The sequence below is a fragment of the Ammodytes marinus genome (genome assembly GCF_949987685.1).
Source record: "Ammodytes marinus genome assembly, chromosome: 16".
Classification (NCBI taxonomy): domain Eukaryota; kingdom Metazoa; phylum Chordata; class Actinopteri; order Uranoscopiformes; family Ammodytidae; genus Ammodytes; species Ammodytes marinus.
In genome coordinates, this window is record NC_137220.1 from 3,307,656 (window position 1) to 3,323,814 (window position 16,159).

The 16,159-nt window shown below is 42.5% G+C and overlaps 1 protein-coding gene across 1 annotated transcript in view; it reads left to right on the plus strand.

Annotated features, from left to right (window-relative positions):
• The window catches only part of LOC307262973 (low-density lipoprotein receptor-like), a gene marked incomplete at both ends in the record, with an annotated part of 39,943 nt that extends 24,259 nt beyond the window's left edge, over window positions 1-15,684 (plus strand). Inside the window, 1 exon segment of the mRNA XM_080043993.1 lies at window positions 15,610-15,684. Coding sequence (XP_079900119.1) covers window positions 15,610-15,684 — 75 coding nt within the window.
• Window positions 15,685-16,159: the final 475 nt, after the last annotated feature.

A 16,159-nucleotide genomic window follows, 5' to 3' on the forward strand; every position in this document is an offset into this window, starting at 1 on the left:
CACACACACGGACTCTCTCACTCACACAAACACACACACAGTTTCACATGGGATGTTACTGGTTTCTATGGCAACAGTTGATGACAGTGTCTTCAGTTATTTTGGTCCTGTAATACACTGATATGCAGCAGTTGGTTGGACACCATTTAGCTTGGAAGCCCAAAACTTCCATTGTGTAGGTTCGATTGCTTCAGTAGTCACATCTATGCGACCGGCAGAATATGTCTTTTTTGGGTGTAATAAACCTTTAAATATCTCTGAAGTTATGAATTTTATGAAAAAATTGTGAATTATGGAAATGTGCTCCCATGCAAGACGAACATGGGACAATTTGAATCCTTAAAAGGAGTTGAAAAGTTGAATATATAGAGGTTTGAATAACATTTCTTGCTGAAGTTATGAAGAAGTTGAAAGACATGGATACAAATCTTAAAACTATGAAATAGTAATTGAATAGACTTGGAGCTAAACTACCTTGATGGCTTGAATTTATATGAATCAGCTAAAGGAGTATGAAGATGTGGAAAAGTAAGAAACAGTCTTAAATATGAACAGTAGTGAATTGTTTAACTCTAATAGGAATGATGTTGAATATTTAAAAATGTCTAGATAAAATTACAATTGAAAGACATGAAAAACAATGTATGTGTGAAATAGGCCTTCAAAGAGCAGAGTGTTTGCCCCATTTCAACTGTGCCTCTACGAACTGTCTAATAAAGCGGAAAAAAGAAAAAAAGAATCAAGAAAAAAAAGTGAAATTGCCCTTTAATGGGCAGAGTGAGTCACCAAGGTGAGTGTATGTCTTATTGAGGGTCTGTGATCAGGCAGAAATCCCACCTTTTAGAGGCCTCAGAGAGGTCATTTCATCCAAAACGTCACCTCAAACCGCTGCCTCTAACTAGCGGACCCTGAGTCTAACTGACAAAATTATTTTATTGTTAGAACCAGAAGAATCTGATGAAGACACAGTGTGAAGATTATGTCTGTAATGTGAAGAATATGAGAACCAGAGCATTTCAAAGGTGTGGTACAGTCTGCCTTTCTCCAGAAATGTCATGTCTCAGTTATCAAGGCGGCAGTTGGTTGGACACCATTTAGCTTGGAAGCCCAGACCTCCCATTGTGTAAGTCCGATTGCTTCAGTAGTCACATCTATGCGACCGGCAGAATATGTCCTACATTTTGATGTAAAAATTATCCACGTAGGGTTTAATTTGTGGGAGTGAGAGGCAGTTAAGTGGAAGGTTTTGGTGTATTTTTACACCAGTTCTACACTGTAACAGTTGGTTTCCCCACTCTGCCTCTGAACATTCCGTCCCATCCGGATCCCATTATAAATTTAGAAAGAGGTTGAAAAAAGCTTAAAACTAAAACTGTGTTTGTTCAAAGACAGTTGAAGATTTTAAAAAGTTGAATAAGTGTTTAATAGCTGTAATTAATGTGAATTGTTTAACGTTTGAATGGAGTCTCTAGCTGAAAAAATGCGGGAGGAGATAGGTTTCAAAGCAGAAGAAGTTTTAGCGGTTTGGAATGCTGCTCCTATCCGCTTCAATGTTAAATAATTTTTGTTTAATTGCTATTAATTATGAAGTTATTAATTTTTTTGAAATTTTTGAATGAAAGCACACATGTGGAAAATGGGCTGAATATGAGGATAGTTGAAGGAAGTTTGTGGAATGAAGCATGTTGAAGATATGGACGTGCATGAAAAGCGGGCGGAATAATAATAATAAATGCGGTGAATATCAAAGCTGTGAATGCTTTCAGCATTCACACCAATAATAACTAGAACTGCAAGCAGTTTTTACCGGGGGCCAAGCCTCCGACGCAACTCGTCGTCAACCACCGCGCCGGCCGCTCACTCCGCAGAATCTGCGGATGTAAAGTTTTTGACCGTGGGATGTTCGGTGCGGGAGTTGTATAGGTATCGCTGTTTACGGATGAATTTCGCGAAAGTGCCACGGTGGAACGATGCAGCTCAATTCACAGAACAAGTGGATGTCAAGTTTTTTAATGTGCGATGTGTGGTTGGCGAGTTATGAGCAAAAGCAGATTGTCAGCCTTGACAAAATGGCCGCCGGAGCTAATTGCACAATTTAATGTCAATGGACATGCTAACATTCCCGCCTTTTTTCTTTGACGGAAAAAAAAAAAATCTAATTTTATTAAAAAGTCCCTTAAACATTAATATTTCTTGGCCATATTTTTTATATAGACTCGTGTATGCCCCTTGATGGTTTCCCGTGACTTTTAAGAATTTTCCTCTGGCCAATTAGGAGATATAAAATTTCCTAATTTATGGCGCCCCCTTATGGCGAAATTCTCCAAATTTTTTATTGAACGCAATTAAGGGTAGCCCCAACATATGTCTAAAATTTGGACTTGATCCGACTTATGAATTTGGATTTATGAATTTCTACGTAAAACGTAGCTAATCAACAAATATTCAAAGCGCTACCGTTTCGTTATCCATAGTCGGATCAAAATTCTTTTACTTGATTTTTTCCCGTGTGGGTCGGTAGATGTTCTGTGCAAAGTTTGGTGTCGATTGTCCAAAAATTGTGGGAGGAGTAGCGAAAAATATGTTTTGCAGTTTTCGCGATTTTGCGAAAAATCTATAATATCGCAAATGGGCGTGGCCTATGCCAAATGATGCAGCGGACTCCAGTGCATCTGTGGATATAAAGTTTTTGACTGTGGGACGTTCGGTGTGGGAGTTATGACCCCAAACGCGTTTTCCTTCGTTGTAGCGCCACCTAGTGGCCGGCATGTCTGAATTTTTTTGTATGCTGAGATTTCACGGACCTGGATCTAGTCATGCAATTGGCATGTCTGCACCCTTTACGGTTTGGGCTGTGCACGCAGTTCTAGCGGCGACAAATAATAATAAGAATAACTAGAACTGCAAGCAGTTTTTACCGGGGGCCAAGCCTCCGACGCAACTCGTCGTCAAGCGCCGTGCCACGGGATTTATGAATTTTTTCGTAAAACGTAGCTAATCAACAAATATTTAAAGCGCTACCGTTTCGTTATCGATGGTCGGATCAAAATTCTTTCGAAAAAATCTTTTCCGTGTGGGTCGGTAGATGTTCTGTGCAAACTTTGGTGTCGATTGTCCAAAAATTGTGGGAGGAGTAACGAAAAGTCAGTTTTGCAGTTTTCGCGATTTTGCGAAAAATCTATAATATCGCAAATGGGCGTGGCCTATGCCAAATGATGCAGCTGACTCCAGTGAATCTGTGGATATAAAGTTTTTGACTGTGGGAGGTTCGGTGTGGGAGTTATGACCCAAAAAGCGTTTTCCTTCGTTGTAGCGCCACCTAGTGGCCGGCATGTCTGAATTTTTGTCGTATGCGTAGTCCGGACGGACCTGGATCTAGTCATGCAATTGGCATGTCTGCACCCTTTACGGTTTGGGCTGTGCACGCAGTTTTAGGGAGGTAAGTATAATAATAATAATAATAATAATAATCGCCACAAAAACAATAGGGTTCCCTGCCCCGCAGGGCTTGGGAACCGCGTTGCTGTGCAAAACGCGGTCCCAGCTCCTGCTCGGGCTTGGCCCCCTAATAATCGCCACAAAAACAATAGGGTTCCCTGCCCCGCAGGGCTTGGGAACCGCGTTGCTGTGCAAAACGCGGTCCCAGCTCCTGCTCGGGCTTGGCCCCCTAATAATCGCCACAAAAACAATAGGGTTCCCTGCCCCGCAGGGCTTGGGAACCGCGTTGCTGTGCAAAACGCGGTCCCAGCTCCTGCTCGGGCTTGGCCCCCTAATAATAAAAAAAATCCTTACAAAAACAATAGGGTTCCCTGCCCCGCAGGGCTTGGGAACCGCGTTGCTGTGCAAAACGCGGTCCCAGCTCCTGCTCGGGCTTGGCCCCCTAATAATAATCCTTACAAAAACAATAGGGTTCCCTGCCCCGCAGGGCTTGGGAACCGCGTTGCTTTGCATACAGCGGTCCCAGCCTGCTCGGGCTTGGCCCCCTAATAAAAATAATCGCCACTAAAACAATAGGGTTCCCTGCCCCGCAGGGCTTGGGAACCGCGTTGCTGTGCAAAACGCGGTCCCAGCTCCTGCTCGGGCTTGGCCCCCTAATAATAATCGCCACAAAAACAATAGGGTTCCCTGCCCCGCAGGGCTTGGGAACCGCGTTGCTGTGCAAAACGCGGTCCCAGCTCCTGCTCGGGCTTGGCCCCCTAACTAGAACTGCAAGCAGTTTTGACCGGGGGCCAAGCCTCCGACGCAACTCGTCGTCTGTGGATGTAAAGTTTTTGACCGTGGGATGTTCGGTGTGGGAGTTGTATAGGTATCGCTGTTTATGGATGAATTTTGCAAAACTGCCACGGTGGAACGATGCAGCTCAATTCACAGAACAAGTGGATGTCAAGTTTTTTAATGTGCGATGTTTGGTTGGCGAGTTATGAGCAAAAGCAGATTGTCAGCCTTGACAAAATGGCGGCCGGAGCTAATTGCACAATGTAATGTCAATGGACATGGTAGCTGAGATTAGCATTGCGCCAAATCTCTTTGACGGAAAAAAAAAAAATCAAATTTTATTAAAAAGTCCCTTACACATTAATATTTCTTGGCCATATTTTTTATATAGACTCGTGTATGCCCCTTGATGGTTTCCCGTGAGTTTTAAGAAAATTCCTTTGGCCAATTAGGAGATATAAATTTTCCTAATTTATGGCGCCCCCTTATGGCGAAATTCTCCAAATTTTTTATTGAACGCAATTAATGGTAGCCCCAACATATGTCTAAAATTTGGACTTGATCCGATTTATGATTTTGGATTCATGAATTTCTACGTAAATCGTAGCTAATCAACAAATATTTAAAACGCTACCGTTTTGTTATCCATGGTCGGATCAAAATTCTTTTACACAAGTTTTTTCCGTGTGGGTCGGTAGATGTTCTGTGCAAACTTTGGTGTCAATTGTCCAAAAATTGTGGGAGGAGTAGCGAAAAGTAAGTTTTGCAGTTTTCGCGATTTTGCAAAAAATCTATAATATCGCAAATGGGCGTGGCCTATGCCGAATGATGCAGCTGACTCCAGTGAATATGTGGATATAAAGTTTTTCACTGTGGGACGTTCGGTGTGGGAGTTATGACCCCAAACGCTTTTTCCTTTGTTGTAGCGCCACCTAGTGGCCGGCATGTCTGATTTTTTTTTGTCGTCGTAGTCCGGACGGACTTGGATCTAGTCATGCAATTGGCATGTCTGCACCCTTTACGGTTTGGGCTGTGGACACGCTTTTAGGGAGGTACAAATAATAAAAAAAATCCTTACTAAAACAATAGGGTTCCCTGCCCAGCAGGGCTTGGGAACCGCGTTGCTCTGCAAAACGCGGTCCCAGCTCCTGCTCGGGCTTGGCCCCCTAACTAGAACTGCAAGCAGTTTTTACCGGGGGCCAAGCCTCCGACTCAACTCGTCGTCAACCGCCGCGCCGGCCGCTCACTTCGCAGAATCCGTGGATGTAAAGTTTTTGACCGTGGGATGTTCGGTGTGGGAGTTGTATAGGTATCGCTGTTTATGGATGAATTTGGCAAAAGTGCCACGGTGGAACGATGCAGCTCAATTCACAGAACAAGTGGATGTCAAGTTTTTTTATGTGCGATGTTTGGTTGTAGAGTTATGAGCAAAAGCAGATTGTCAGCCTTGACAAAATGGCGGCCGGAGCTAATTGCACAATGTAATGTCAATGGACATGCTAGCTGAGATTAGCATCCCGCCTTTTTTCTTTGATGGAAAAAAAAAAATCAAATTTTATTAAAAAGTCCCTTACACATTAATATTTCTTGGCCATATTTTTTATATAGACTCGGGTAAGCCCCTTGATGGTTTCCCGTGAGTTTTAAGAAAATTCCTCTGGCCAATTAGGAGATATAAAATTTCCTAATTTATGGCGCCCCCTTATGGCGAAAATGTCCAATTTTTTTATTGAACGCAATTAAGGGTAGCCCCAACATGTGTCTAACATTTGGACTTGATCCGATTTATGATTTTGGATTTATGAATTTCTACGTAAAACGTAGCTAATCAACAAATATTTAAAACGCTACCATTTCGTTATCCATGGTCGGATCAAAATTCTTTTACACAAGTTTTTACCGTGTGGGTCGGTAGATGTTCTGTGCAAACTTTGGTGTCAATTGTCCAAAAATTGTGGGAGGAGTAGCGAAAAATATGTTTTTCAGTTTTCGCGATTTTGCAAAAAATCTATAATATCGCAAATGGGCGTGGCCTATGCCAAATGATGCAGCTGACTCCAGTGAATATGTGGATATAATGTTTTTGACTGTGGGACGTTCGGTGTGGGTTGTTATGGCCCCAAACGCGTTTTCTTTGGTGTAGCGCCACCTAGTGGCCGGCATGTCTGAATTTTGTTGTATGCGTAGTCCGGACGGACCTGGATCTAGTCATGCAATTGGCATGTCTGCACCCTTTACGGTTTGGGCTGTGGACACACTTTCAGGCGGGTAAGTATAATAATAAACTAGAACTGCAAGCAGTTTTTACCGGGGGCCAAGCCTCCGACGCAACTCGTCGTCAACCGCCGCGCCGGCCGCTCACTTTGCGGAATCCGTGGATGTAAAGTTTTTGACCGTGGGATGTTCGGTGCGGGAGTCGTATAGGTATCGCTGTTTACGGATGAATTTGGCAAAACTGCCACGGTGGAACGATGCAGCTCAATTCACAGAACAAGTGGATGTCAAGTTTTTTAATGTAGGATGTTTGGTTGGCGAGTTATGAGCAAAAGCAGATTAAAATGGCGGCCGGAGCTAATTGCACAATGTAATGTCAATGGACATGCTAGCTGAGATTAGCATCCCGCCTTTTTTCTTTGATGGAAAACAAAAAAAATCTAATTTTATTAAAAAGTCCCTTAAACATTAATATTTCTTGGCCATATTTTTAATATAGACTCGTGTATGCCCCTTGATGGTTTCCCGTGAGTTTTAAGAAAATTCCTCTGGCCAATTAGGAGATAAAAAATTTCCTAATTTATGGCGCCCCCTTATGGCGAAAATTTCCGAATTTTTTATTGAATGCAATTTAGGGTAGCCCCAACATATGTCTAAAATTTGGACTTGATCCGACTTATGATTTTGGATTTATGAATTTTTTCGTAAAACGTAGCTAATCAACAAATATTTAAAACGCTATTGTTTCGTTATCCATGGTCCGATCAAAATTCTTTTACAATTTTTTTTTCCGTGTGGGTCGGTAGATGTTCTGTGCAAACTTTGGTGTCAATTGTCCAAAAATTGTGGGAGGAGTAGCGAAAAATATGTTTTGCAGTTTTCACGATTTTGCAAAAAATCTATAATATCGCAAATGGGCGTGGCCTATGCCAAATGATGCAGCTGACTCCAGTGCATATGTGGATATAAAGTTTTTGACGGTGGGACGTTCGGTGTGGGAGTTATGACCCCAAACGCGTTTTCCTTTGTTGTAGCGCCACCTAGTGGCCGGCATGTCTGAATTTTTTTGTATGCTGAAAATTCACGGACCTGGATCTAGTCATGCAATTGGCATGTCTGCACCCTTTACGGTTTGGGCTGTGCACGCAGTTCTAGCGGCGACAAATAAGAATAATAATAACTAGAACTGCAAGCAGTTTTTACCGGGGGCCAAGCCTCCGACGCAACTCGTCGTCAACCGCCGCGCCGGCCGCTCACTTCGCAGAATCTGCCGATGTAAAGTTTTTGACCGTGGGATGTTCGGTGTGGGAGTTGTATAGGTATCGCTGTTTACGGATGAATTTCGCGAAAGTGCCACGGTGGAACGATGCAGCTCAATTCACAGAACAAGTGGATGTCAAGTTTTTTAATGTGCGATGTGTGGTTGGCGAGTTATGAGCAAAAGCAGATTGTCAGCCTTGACAAAATGGCCGCCGGAGCTAATTGCACAATGTAATGTCAATGGACATGCTAACATTCCCGCCTTTTTTCTTTGACGGAAAAAAAAAAATCTAATTTTATTAAAAAGTCCCTTACACATTAATATTTCTTGGCCATATTTTTTATATAGACTCGTGTATGCCCCTTGATGGTTTCCCGTGAGTTTTAAGAAATTTCCTCTGGCCAATTAGTAGATATAAAATTTCCTAATTTATGGCGCCCCCTTATGGCGAAAATTTCCGAATTTTTTATTGAACGCAATTAAGGGTAGCCCCAACATATGTCTAAAATTTGGACTTGATCCGACTTATGATTTTGGATTTATGAATTTTTTCGTAAAACGTAGCTAATCAAGAAATATTTAAAACGCTACCGTTTCGTTATCCATGGTCGGATCAAAATGCTTTAGCAAGATTTATTTCCGTGTGGGTCGGTAGATGTTCTGTGCAAAGTTTGGTGTCGATTGTCCAAAAATTGTGGGAGGAGTGGGGAAAAATATGTTTTACAGTTTTCGCGATTTTGCGAAAAATCTATAGTATCGCAAATGGGCGTGGCCTATGCCAAATGATGCAGCTGACTCCAGTGCATCTGTGGATATAAAGTTTTTGACTGTGGGACGTTCGGTGTGGGAGTTATGACCCCAAACGCGTTTTCCTTTGTTGTAGCGCCACCTAGTGGCCGGCATGTCTGAATTTTTTTGTATGCTGAAAATTCACGGACCTGGATCTAGTCATGCAATTGGCATGTCTGCACCCTTTACGGTTTGGGCTGTGCACGCAGTTCTAGCGGCGACAAATAAGAATAATAATAACTAGAACTGCAAGCAGTTTTTACCGGGGGCCAAGCCTCCGACGCAACTCGTCGTCAACCGCCGCGCCGGCCGCTCACTTCGCGGAATCTGTGGATGTAAAGTTTTTGACCGTGGGATGTTCGGTGTGGGAGTTGTATAGGTATCGCTGTTTACGGATGAATTTCGCGAAACTGCCACGGTGGAACGATGCAGCTCAATTCACAGAACAAGTGGATGTCAAGTTTTTTAATGTGCGATGTTTGGTTGGAGAGTTATGAGCAAAAGCAGATTAAAATGGCTGCCGGAGCTAATTGCACAATGTAATGTCAATGGACATGCTAACATTCCCGCCTTTTTTCTTTGACGGAATTTTTTTTTTAAAATTTTATTAAAAAGTCCCTTAAACATTACTATTTCTTGGCCATATTTTTTATATAGACTCGGGTATGCCCCTTGATGGTTTCCCGTGAGTTTTAAGAAAATTCCTTTGGCCAATTAGGAGATATAAAATTTCCTAATTTATGGCGCCCCCTTATGGAAAAATTCTCCAAATTTTTTATTGAACGCAATTAAGGGTAGCCCCAACATATTTCTAGAATTTGGACTTGATCCGACTTATGATTTTGGATTTATGAATTTCTACGTAAAACGTAGCTAATCAACAAATATTCAAAGCGCTACCGTTTCGTTATCGATGGTCGGATCAAAATTCTGTGTGATAATTTCTTTCCGTGTGGGTCGGTAGATGTTCTGTGCAAAGTTTGGTGTCAATTGTCCAAAAATTGTGGGAGGAGTAGCGAAAAATATGTTTTTCAGTTTTCGCGATTTTGCGAAAAATCTATAATATCGCAAATGGGCGTGGCCTATGCCAAATGATGCAGCTGACTCCAGTGCATCTGTGGATATAAAGTTTTTGACTGTGGGACGTTCGGTGTGGGAGTTATGACCCCAAACGCGTTTTCCTTGGTGTAGCGCCACCTAGTGGCCGGCTAGTCTGAATTTTTTGGGATGCGTAGTCCGGACGAACCTGGATCTAGTCATGCAATTGGCATGTCTGCACCCTTTACGGTTTGGGCTGTGGACACACTTTCAGGCGGGTAAGTATAATAATAAAAAAAATCCTTACAAAAACAATAGGGTTCCCTGCCCAGCAGGGCTTGGGAACCGCGTTGCTTTGCATACAGCGGTCCCAGCTCCTGCTCGGGCTTGGCCCCCTAATAATAATAATCGCCACTAAAACAATAGGGTTCCCTGCCCCGCAGGGCTTGGGAACCGCGTTGCTGTGCAAAACGCGGTCCCAGCTCCTGCTCGGGCTTGGCCCCCTAATAATCGCCACTAAAACAATAGGGTTCCCTGCCCCGCAGGGCTTGGGAACCGCGTTGCTGTGCAAAACGCGGTCCCAGCTCCTGCTCGGGCTTGGCCCCCTAATAATAACAATCCTTACAAAAACAATAGGGTTCCCTGCCCCGCAGGGCTTGGGAACCGCGTTGCTTTGCATACAGCGGTCCCAGCCTGCTCGGGCTTGGCCCCCTAATAATAATCGCCACTAAAACAATAGGGTTCCCTGCCCCGCAGGGCTTGGGAACCGCGTTGCTGTGCAAAACGCGGTCCCAGCTCCTGCTCGGGCTTGGCCCCCTAATAATAATCGCCACTAAAATAATAGGGTTCCCTGCCCCGCAGGGCTTGGGAACCGCGTTGCTGTGCAAAACGCGGTCCCAGCTCCTGCTCGGGCTTGGCCCCCTAATAATAATCCTTACAAAAACAATAGGGTTCCCTGCCCCGCAGGGCTTGGGAACCGCGTTGCTGTGCAAAACGCGGTCCCAGCTCCTGCTCGGGCTTGGCCCCCTAATAATCCTTACAAAAACAATAGGGTTCCCTGCCCCGCAGGGCTTGGGAACCGCGTTGCTGTGCAAAACGCGGTCCCAGCTCCTGCTCGGGCTTGGCCCCCTAATAATCCTTACAAAAACAATAGGGTTCCCTGCCCCGCAGGGCTTGGGAACCGCGTTGCTGTGCAAAACGCGGTCCCAGCTCCTGCTCGGGCTTGGCCCCCTAATAATAATCCTTACAAAAACAATAGGGTTCCCTGCCCCGCAGGGCTTGGGAACCGCGTTGCTGTGCAAAACGCGGTCCCAGCTCCTGCTCGGGCTTGGCCCCCTAACTAGAACTGCAAGCAGTTTTTACCGGGGGCCAAGCCTCCGACGCAACTCGTCGTCAATAGGTATCGCTGTTTATGGATGAATTTCGCGAAACTGCCACGGTGGAACGATGCAGCTCAATTCACAGAACAAGTGGATGTCAAGTTTTTTAATGTGCGATGTTTGGTTGGCAAGTTATGAGCAAAAGTAAATTGTCAGCCTTGACAAAATGGCTGCCGGAGCTAATTGCACAATGTAATGTCAATGGACATGCTAACATTCCCGCCTTTTTTCTTTGACGGAAAAAAAAAAATCTAATTTTATTAAAAAGTCCCTTAAACATTACTATTTCTTGGCCATATTTTTTATATAGACTCGTGTATGCCCCTTGATGCTTTCCCGTGAGTTTTAAGAAATTTCCTCTGGCCAATTAGGAGATATGAAATTTCCTAATTTATGGCGCCCCCTTATGGCGAAAATGACCAACTTTTTTATTGAACGCAATTAAGGGTAGCCCCAACATATGTCTAAAATTTGGACTTGATCCGACTTATGATTTTGGATTTATGAATTTCTACGTAAAACGTAGCTAATCACTAAATATTCAAAGCGCTACCGTTTCGTTATCGATGGTCGGATCAAAATTCTTTCAAAAAAATCTTTTCCGTGTGGGTCGGTAGATGTTCTGTGCAAAGTTTGGTGTCAATTGTCCAAGAAATATGGGAGGAGTAGCGAAAAATCAGTTTAGCAGTTTTCGCGATTTTGCGAAAAATCTATATACACGGAAATGGGCGTGGCCTATGCCAAAAGATGCAGCTGACTCCAGTGAATCTGTGGATATAAAGTTTTTGACTGTGGGATGTTCGGTGTGGGAGCTACGACGTTTTCCTTGATATAGCGCCACCTAGTGGCCGGCATGTCTGAATTTTTTTGTATGCTGAGAATTCACGGACCTGGATCTAGTCATGCAATTGGCATGTCTGCACCCTTTACGGTTTGGGCTGTGCACGCAGTTCTAGCGGCGACAAATAATAATAATCCTTACAAAAACAATAGGGTTCCCTGCCCCGCAGGGCTTGGGAACCGCGTTGCTGTGCAAAACGCGGTCCCAGCTCCTGCTCGGGCTTGGCCCCCTAATAATAATAATCGCCACTAAAACAATAGGGTTCCCTGCCCCGCAGGGCTTGGGAACCGCGTTGCTGTGCAAAACGCGGTCCCAGCTCCTGCTCGGGCTTGGCCCCCTAACTAGAACTGCAAGCAGTTTTTACCGGGGGCCAAGCCTCCGACGCGACTCGTCGTCAACCGCCGCGCCGGCCGCTCACTTCACGGAATATGTGGATGTAAAGTTTTTGACCGTGGGATGTTCGGTGCGGGAGTTGTATAGGTATCGCTGTTTATGGATGAATTTGGCAAAACTGCCACGGTGGAACGATGCAGCTCAATTCACAGAACAAGTGGATGTCAAGTTTTTTAATGTGCGATGTTTGGTTGGAGAGTTATGAGCAAAAGCAGATTGTCAGCCTTGACAAAATGGCTGCCGGAGCTAATTGCACAATGTAATGTCAATGGACATGCTAGCTGAGATTAGCATCCCGCCTTTTTTTGGAGAGTTATGAGCAAAAGCAGATTGTCAGCCTTGACAAAATGGCTGCCGGAGCTAATTGCACAATGTAATGTCAATGGACATGCTAGCTGAGATTAGCATCCCGCCTTTTTTCTTTGATGGAAAAAAAAAATATCTAATTTTATTAAAAAGTCCCTTACACATTAATATTTCTTGGCCATATTTTTTATATATACTCGTGTATGCCCCTTGATGGTTTCCCGTGAGTTTTAAGAAATTTCCTCCGGCCAATTAGGAGATATGAAATTTCCTAATTTATGGCGCCCCCTTATGGCGAAAATGTCCAATTTTTTTATTGAACGCAATTATGCCCAAAATTAGTTCTGCCTTACTGCTTGGGATTATTATTTTTTATTTTTTCTCTGAAAGCTGTAAAAATACACAAACATTGCTGCAGTGGTGAAAAGTCAGAAACAATTATTTACACAAATAAACATCCTACCACTTTATACAATGGGAATTATGGTTATTCTACTCAATACAACTTGTAAACTAACAAGTTACTATTTATAAAAAAAAATCCTCTCCATAGAATAAATATGCATACTGCAAAATATGATGCATTTTTATAAGTAGTCACTAGTTAACCCCACTTAGGCAGCACTTTGTTATTACACATATGTTATACACCATGTTGCAGTGTGTAAGCTAAAATGCTTTTTACATGATCCTGCATCTTTAATTATATAAAATTATGTAATTGTTATAGGACGGTAACTTGCCAGTTATGTATGAGTACTTTTGGTTTACATTTTTGTAGATAACGCTGTCCTGCTACTTTAGTAAAGTTTTACTTGTAGTGGAGTATTTTTATAGTGCGTTATTACTACTACAATTTAAGTAAAGGACCTAAATACTTCTTCCAGCCCTGCTTTAACCCTTTGCAGCATAATCATCATCTGTTCTCACAGTATAATCTAAATCGTAAACCAGAAAACCAGTCAGACATTGGAATGTTTGATTTTCCTTCTCCTTACCTGCCCAAATACTGAGCTGTGGAGGCACAGCAGGCCCAGCACACACAGCCCCTATCGGCTCCTCATGGTCTGATGCTGATGGATGTTGGCTCTGCTCTGCTACTTATGGTAAATCAGGTAAACCAGAAAATGAACACTTTATCAGTGCAATGAGAGTGCATTGCATGTCCACATGGCCTCCTAACTCTGGCAGTGTTTGCCGGATCAATATCAAATTCCTTATTTAAAAAAAACAAGAATGGTTATTATTGTCAAATCTTCAAAAACAAATTAAACATTTAGCACTTACGGTTTCTGCAGATGGAGTGGCCTGCTGTCGATGGACTGCTGAGTTTAGTTTTCCTCAAACTGTGAATCCTGAGAGAGATGATGACACACTGATAGACACAGAGGACAGGAGGGTACAGAGGACACACACACACACACACACACACACACACACACACACGTTAATGCTTAAAGCGCTCAGTCGGGAAAGGAGAGTAAATGTTTGCTCTTTTGTTTGCACTCCTACTTGTCAAGTCAATACAACAGTCAGTATCAGAGCGAAAAGAGAGCAAGTAAGAAGATTTACCAACTTCCTTATGAGTGACTTTGAATAGGCAAACATCTCCTACTTCATGGTCACATACACAGATGAAACCACAATAAGTAGACTTGATGGACACTCACTGTAAGCTAGCAAAAAAATCCTTAACAGTACTTTTTTAGGGGACGTTGCATGTGTGTGTGTGTTTGTGTGTGTGATTTGTGTGTTTTAGCTTGTACTTTGTCCCTGCCGACCTTTAGCCTTATCCACTCTGATTTCCCCACAGCTCCTCTGTTAAATGAGGTGAACTGCTGCTCAGATGTCACTCTCAATATAGGGGGGAACGGGGTAATCTGAGCCACTTTTTACACTTGCTCCCCTCTAAGCTAGCTAAAATGATTTATCACTCAAATTTACACATTTCCCATTAATTCAGGATGTTTCCTAGAAATGGGCATTGGCAGAATTTTTTCAAGACAAAGGGCAGTGAAAATATGATTGTTTTAAAAAAAGTTGTCATGTGGCTCACTTTACCCCAGCTGTGGGGTAAACTGATCCACTTACTTTTTCCACTCTGAAACTACCTTAACAACACATATTGTAACAGTAAGAATCCTGAAAGCTAGCCACACATTCCAGAACTAATGTCGGACTAGTAAAAGAATGATGGGGTTTGGTCGATTAAGCAAAGCACATTTTCTAAACACTTGAAAGTAACTTTGAACAAAATCAAATACAACATATTATAATTCAAAAGGTTTTAATAAGATTCAAATGAAAGATAGAACCAGTTAGATTAGAACACAGTCTGGGGGTCAGAACACAGTACCCTTAGAGCCAGCTAGTGTCTGGGGGTCAAAGCATATAGGAAAATCAGAACGAGCAAGAACAGTCTGGGACTCAGAACACAGGAGAAGACCCAACTGGATTATAACATCAGCCTGTTATACTCTACAACTAGGCCTACTCTACATTCCAGCCCTGAAGGTTACAGGGAAAGATGAGAAGGTGCTCTTTCCATGTGGTTGCCCCAGGTCGTCTTCCTGGTGTATTTCCTTGGCATGATGGCTTTTCTACAATGTGTATGACATTAAAATAAAACATATGTCATGTAATATTACATTAAAATATGTTTAAGACTAAACTTAACTTGTGCCTCATGGTGGGGGAAAGTGAGACAGTGGCTCACTTTCCCCCACAGCATTTGGCTCACTTTCCCCCACCACCACAATTTGAGAAGAAACTACCTCTCTTAGCATTTCAGGCTAATCTTTAGCTAATATCATCACATGGTTTCATATGTTGGCAGTTCATCAACACGTATGATAGAAGTTTTTCTACGTGAATACATTTGCTTTGGCACAACAGTTGATTAAGTTGACAGCAAGAAAATTTACTTTTACATGCAAAATACCTATTTTGGTGAAAAAAAAACATGCTTACCACAGCACCATGAGGTCCTCTCTTTCAGGGCCATGGGGAAATGAGAGGGGCTTGAAAACATATATCTCACATGACCACAAATGTTTTCCGTTGCCTAGATACAGGGGGTGGCTCACATTACCCGATGCCTCAGATTCCCCCGTTCTCCCCTATATGTTACAGATGTCTCATGCAGACATTGTGTGTTGTTCTGTCTTGTTCAGAACAAGTACGATGAGGTCAGCACACCAGTCAAACTGATGACAACATGCCTTAATCCCACACACTTCCCGGACTGATCATTGGCTATGTTGCACTTAATAGTTCACCCACCAACCCAACTCTACATGTTCTTTTTGTTTGTTTATGTTTGTTTTGTAAAGCGCTGAGTGAGAGAAGAGCGCTATATAAATACAATTTATTATTATTATTATTATTATTATTATTATTATTATTATTATTATTATTATTATTATTATTATTGTTGTTATTATTATTATGCATTATGCATTATATTACATTACAGATATGTTTGAGATTGTAAAGAAACACATACTTGTGATAGTGTGAACATGTAGACAAGAGCTGGTTTTTAGAAGCATAATACTTCCCTCTAGTGGTTACATATACATCTTGAAATGCTTAGGTGGGTCCCACACGGTGTCACATCTGAAAAAGGTAAAAATAATAAACACATAATTTTTAGCACAAAAAGTTTTGCTTATTTTCTTTAAACCTTCCACTTATTTTAATGTTTTGTTTCATTTTCATTAT